General features: G+C 61.5%; 2 protein-coding genes; one reads left to right on the forward strand and one right to left on the reverse strand.

Annotated features, from left to right (window-relative positions):
• The first annotated feature begins 38 nt into the window (after positions 1-38).
• CHC_T00005718001 (hypothetical protein) lies at positions 39-1,364 on the forward strand. The gene has a single exon (XM_005717604.1). It carries the CDS (start codon positions 39-41, stop codon positions 1,362-1,364), a length of 1,326 nt encoding a protein of 441 aa, XP_005717661.1.
• A 16-nt stretch (positions 1,365-1,380) lies between these two features.
• CHC_T00005719001 (hypothetical protein) lies at positions 1,381-2,787 on the reverse strand. XM_005717605.1 is given in 2 exon segments: positions 1,381-1,650; positions 1,651-2,787. 1 exon segment carries the CDS (start codon positions 2,785-2,787, stop codon positions 1,651-1,653), a length of 1,137 nt encoding a protein of 378 aa, XP_005717662.1. The 3' UTR covers positions 1,381-1,650.
• Positions 2,788-3,053: the final 266 nt, after the last annotated feature.

A 3,053-nucleotide genomic window follows, 5' to 3' on the forward strand; every position in this document is an offset into this window, starting at 1 on the left:
CAACCAGACCGGACCTTTCCCCCCCTCCCACCCGCACCATGCGCCCCTCCCACGTCGCCGTCGTCGCGCAAGTCCGCGGGGCGCCCCGCCCCATCCCGCGCCCGCCACCCCCGCCGCCGCCGCCTCCGCCCGTCACGCCGCCCATCCTGTGCGACGTGTGCTGCGAGCACGTCCCGCCGGCCCTGCTGCGCGGCTGCGCCGCCTGCACGCACCGCTACTGCGCCCCCTGCGTCGACAAGTACTGGACCAGCGCCATCTACTCGGGCAACCACGCCCGTCTGCTCTGCATGTACGGCGGCTGCGGCGTCTTCGCCACAGACGCAGACATCGTCGCCGTCGTCAAGGAGCGCACCTTCCGCAAGATGCTCTACTTCCGCTCGCGCGACCGCTACAGCCCGTACCCCGATGCCCGCTGGTGCGCCACGGACATGTGCTGGGAGTTTCTGGGCATTGTCGCCTCCGCCGCGCCCGACCGCTCCGTCGTGCAGTGTACCCGCTGCCGCGCCCATAACTGCGTCAAGTGCGACAAGCTTGTCCCTTCGTTGGACCCTAACGTGCCATCCGCCACCCATGTCTGCGCCACCCGCAAGCCCAACAAGGCCCACGCCGCCCTGTTTTCCCTCTGGGCCACAGTCCACACCAAGGCCTGTCCCGCCTGCGCCGCCCGCATCCAGAGAAACCATGGCTGCTCGCACATGACCTGTACCCGCTGCTCCTCGTACTTTTGCTGGCGCTGCAAGGGCTTTCTCAACAACGGCTGCCCCCTGCCCGGCCGTGCATGCGTCTGCGACCGCGTCATGACCGCTGCCGCCTACTCGGGGTTGGCGGTTGCAGGCGTCCTGGGTTCCCCCATCATCATAGCCGCCGCCTTGGTGGGTGGCGGCCCGTACGTTGCCTACAGAGTGTTTAAAGCCCGTAGGGAGAAACTAAGAAATCGACGCCCGCCAGAAGACGGAGGCGGAATCCACGGAAGGGGGAGAATCCCCAGGGGACCGGGCCGAGTCCTGCAACCTAATGAGATGGTCACACAGGAGGACGACGAGTTTGACAGCGGGTCGGAGACGAGGCTCACCGCGTTCTCGGAGGTCATGGTGGCGGAGGCGAGGGGGATGGTTCGACCACCGCGGAGGGTGAGAGTGGGCGGGGGTAGCGCCGTGCTAGAGGGCGTCCAGGTGATGGTTATCGAAGAAAAGGAGGGCGAGGAGACGGATGCGGATGACCCATTTATTGGCGAGGATGGCAGCGAGAGTACTAGTGAGGATGGGGACGACAGAGCGAGTTGCAAACCGGACAGACCGTTTGTGCTGGAGAGACGAAGGGGCAGCGTGGGGGGCAGTCGGGTGGCGAGGAGGGTTGTGTTGTAAGAGGGTGTTACTGTCCAAGTTAAGAGGCGTCGTTTAGGGTGATAGTGCAGTTTTAGTTTTTGTGAGTGCCCTTGGTCCGCTTGTGCAGTGCGTTTTGGCTCGGCGACAGTAAAGCTTGCGTGTGCCGGAGTCAGCTTGGTGGTGGCGGGAGGGGTTTTTGCTTTTTACGGTGCAACGAAAAAATGCCTATTCGGCTGTGCGGTCGGGCGATAACCGCAGCTGATGGAAAATGACACACGCCCAGTCTGCCTCGCCCCCAGCAACATTTGTACAAAAGGAGCGACGTTCACTGTACCATGCATTCGCTTCCTGCTTCCTCGCAACCTTGTCCCGTATCCGCGATTATGTGCTCCAAAATCTGCATTGCATTTCCGTAATCCGTCGTGATCAGCTTGAGATTACTCAAGTGCGTCGTTGACAGCTGCTTGCCCCTCGTGACACCATTCGCTCGATTCGATTCGATCGCCTCTTTCACTGCGTCCTGCGCCTCGCTTTCGTACTTGCGCACTTCAAAGAGCCGCTGCATCGCAAACATACGAAGGTACACTTTTTGCACACCCCTCTTTAGAAAGGCGGCCGCTGCCCTTCGGTCTTGTTTCTCCAGCTCCGCGATTTTCGGTGTCGCAAAACTTTTGGTGAGGAATCGGTAATAGTCAAGAATATCCCTTTTTGCCTGCGGAAACTTGCTCCGATGCGTTCGCAGCTCTCGTTCGTTCAGGCGGAACAACGTTTCACGCGCCAACGCCCACTGAAAGCCATGCCGAAAGGCAAGGATCGCTGTCTTCTCAAAGGTGTCATAGTCCTTCTTCGCGAGCGACGCGGTGCACATGTCACTGGCAGTGTCAAAGGCTGTTTTCAACTCTTTCGATTTCGCGAGGGCACTGCTGTACTCTGCCCGCGGGAGGCGCGGCTTGTCTCTTGAACTGAGTTCCTTGGCAACGGTTTCGCTCGTATTCCGTCGTCCCTGGCTCCCATTCGCGCTGCTGTCGGGTGTCGAAACGCTCAAAGGAACACCAGTAGGGCGACTGCTCGGAATTTGGACCTTGGACGTGCGCTCCTTAACCGGACTACGTTCCGCATCCTTGCCCCTGCGGTTCTTGTCCCTATCGCTACCCCTTGCGCTGCGATTGCTCTCGCCATCTGTGTCCGACTTTGATTTTCGCTGCAGTGGGCGCTCTGCAGTCCTTTCGCGGTCGCGGCTGGAACGATCTCTCTCCCGGTCGCGTTCCTTGTCCCTGATACGCTCTGAAGTGCGCTCACGTGAGCGGTCTCGCGTGCGCTCTCTAGACCTGTCCCGGGTCCTCTCCCTCGACCTGTCGCGGTCGCGGTCGCGACTTCGACCTGTATCGCGGTTGCGCTCACGGCCTCTTTCTCGATAGCGTTCCGGGTCGCGTTCTCTATCGCGAGTGCGTTCCCTGTTCATGTCACGGTCGCGCTCCGGGCGAGAGTCAGTGCGGCGACGTCGTTCTCGATCTCTGTCACGGTCGCGGTCCCTGTCGCGGTCTCTGGGTCTCTCTCTGTCCTTGTCGTAGTCGGTCTCGCGGTCGACAGTGCGGGCCTTGTCGCGGTTGCGGGCACGGTCCTTGGTTCTCGGACGGTCTTGGTCGTATTCTATGTCGCGGTCGCGAGGTCGGTCTCGGTGCGGCGTATCAGGCTCGGAGCGGAGTTTGGCGGGGATGGCAGGAGCAT

The sequence above is a fragment of the Chondrus crispus genome, genomic scaffold (genome assembly GCF_000350225.1).
Source record: "Chondrus crispus Stackhouse genomic scaffold, scaffold_31, whole genome shotgun sequence".
NCBI lineage: Eukaryota > Rhodophyta > Florideophyceae > Gigartinales > Gigartinaceae > Chondrus > Chondrus crispus.

Excerpts from the sequence above, each read along its gene's own strand:
- CHC_T00005719001 (XM_005717605.1), bottom strand. The coding sequence starts at position 2,787 with ATGAACAGGGAACGCACTCGCGATAGAGAACGCGACCCGGAACGCTAT.
- CHC_T00005718001 (XM_005717604.1), top strand. The coding sequence starts at position 39 with ATGCGCCCCTCCCACGTCGCCGTCGTCGCGCAAGTCCGCGGGGCGCCC.